Here is a 1,334-nt window from a genome sequence, read left to right on the forward strand (position 1 = left end):
GACCGCTTAATCAAATACGTATGCACAAGCCAACGGAATTTGGTGGAATGTATATCGCAAATGATCAAAATGTTCCTGGCTTAATCAGTTGACCGCAAAGGTATATAAGAAATAGTGATAAACCTACCTTCAGTTTGCCTTTCACGCCCACTAGCCAGTTCAGGTAATTTTGACATGCGCTCTGCTTGGCGAATTATTCCACACAAATTACGATATTTGTCTGGCAGTTTCCCTTTCGAAATTTCAGAAGCATTTCTTTTTGAATCCTTTTTTTTTAACTGGTGGAACGTAGTATGTTTCGATACACTCTTGTGGAAAAATAAGTACGATTTCCTGAGCAATTTGAGCATAATCTGCGTTAGATACTGACCTAAGTTTGATGGATGTGGCAAAAATTAAAACAAATAGTAAAAAATTTTGATAAACAATAAAAACATTCCTACTTTTCGTTTCTTATGAGCTCCCAGCAAATAATGTTAGTCAGTAGCGACTGATGAATAGGATCGAAAGACTTTTGAAAACATCCAATCTTGTGCAATGCCTTTCCAATAGGATTTGCATCCAGAACTGACTTTAAATTGAAATTTTTACCCAAATCAGATGCTCTTTCTCTTATGTTAGTGCTACATCCATCTTGATTTTCGTCATCTTGGGTAATGTTGACAAAAGTTACTTCCTGGGACTGGCTTTTGTCGATTGAAGAATTTGACGATCTCGTTCTTTTGTAACTGGTACGTTCCTCTTGATTTTCATCACTCGTGGTAACATCAATCACAGGCAAAATATGAATCTGTGCACTCGTACTAGCGGCGTTTAAATCCAATTCGGTAATGTTGTTAATCACTTCTTTTGATTGTCGGTGCATTAAATGTGAATTATGGGTTGATGTAGAATTCCAAGTATTGGAAAGCAACGTCTCAATTGTATTTTTATCGCCAGTCTGATTAAAAATTATGAAAATGTATAAAAGTATAAATTTTACTTTTTAGTACACGCGAAGATGTTGCTGAATTTCACAATTGCCATTGATAGTAATGTACATAAGGCACCGATAACTTTTAAAAATCGATAACATCCCCGACTAGCTGTTCGATCAAATGTGCAATAAAACTTTGATAAACATTTCTTTATTTTGTTCCTGAAAAGTAACACACATGTGATATATGTATATCGTAGGGTAATAATATTACATTCCTTCTAAGTAAGTACACTTGGCAATTATGCAAAAAAATAAAAATTATAAAACTGGCTGGTCTACTTTATTTTATTAAAGTATGGTTAAACATGGCAATGCAAGCGCTTTTTCTACGCATTTTGCTGTCAAAATGCGAAAT

The 1,334-nt window shown here is 34.4% G+C and overlaps 1 protein-coding gene across 1 annotated transcript in view; it reads right to left on the minus strand.

Moving 5' to 3' along the window:
• LOC108367409 (uncharacterized) overlaps window positions 1-940 on the minus strand; it is a gene marked incomplete at its 5' end in the record, with an annotated part of 2,140 nt that extends 1,200 nt beyond the window's left edge. The window contains one exon of the mRNA XM_017622019.1: window positions 592-940. Coding sequence (XP_017477508.1) covers window positions 592-940 — 349 coding nt within the window. The remainder of the gene's footprint in view (window positions 1-591) is intronic.
• Window positions 941-1,334: the final 394 nt, after the last annotated feature.

This window comes from Rhagoletis zephyria, unplaced genomic scaffold, assembly GCF_001687245.7.
Source record: "Rhagoletis zephyria isolate East Lansing unplaced genomic scaffold, Rhagoletis_zephyria_1.1 Rzeph_scaffold_00044, whole genome shotgun sequence".
Lineage (NCBI taxonomy): Eukaryota > Metazoa > Arthropoda > Insecta > Diptera > Tephritidae > Rhagoletis > Rhagoletis zephyria.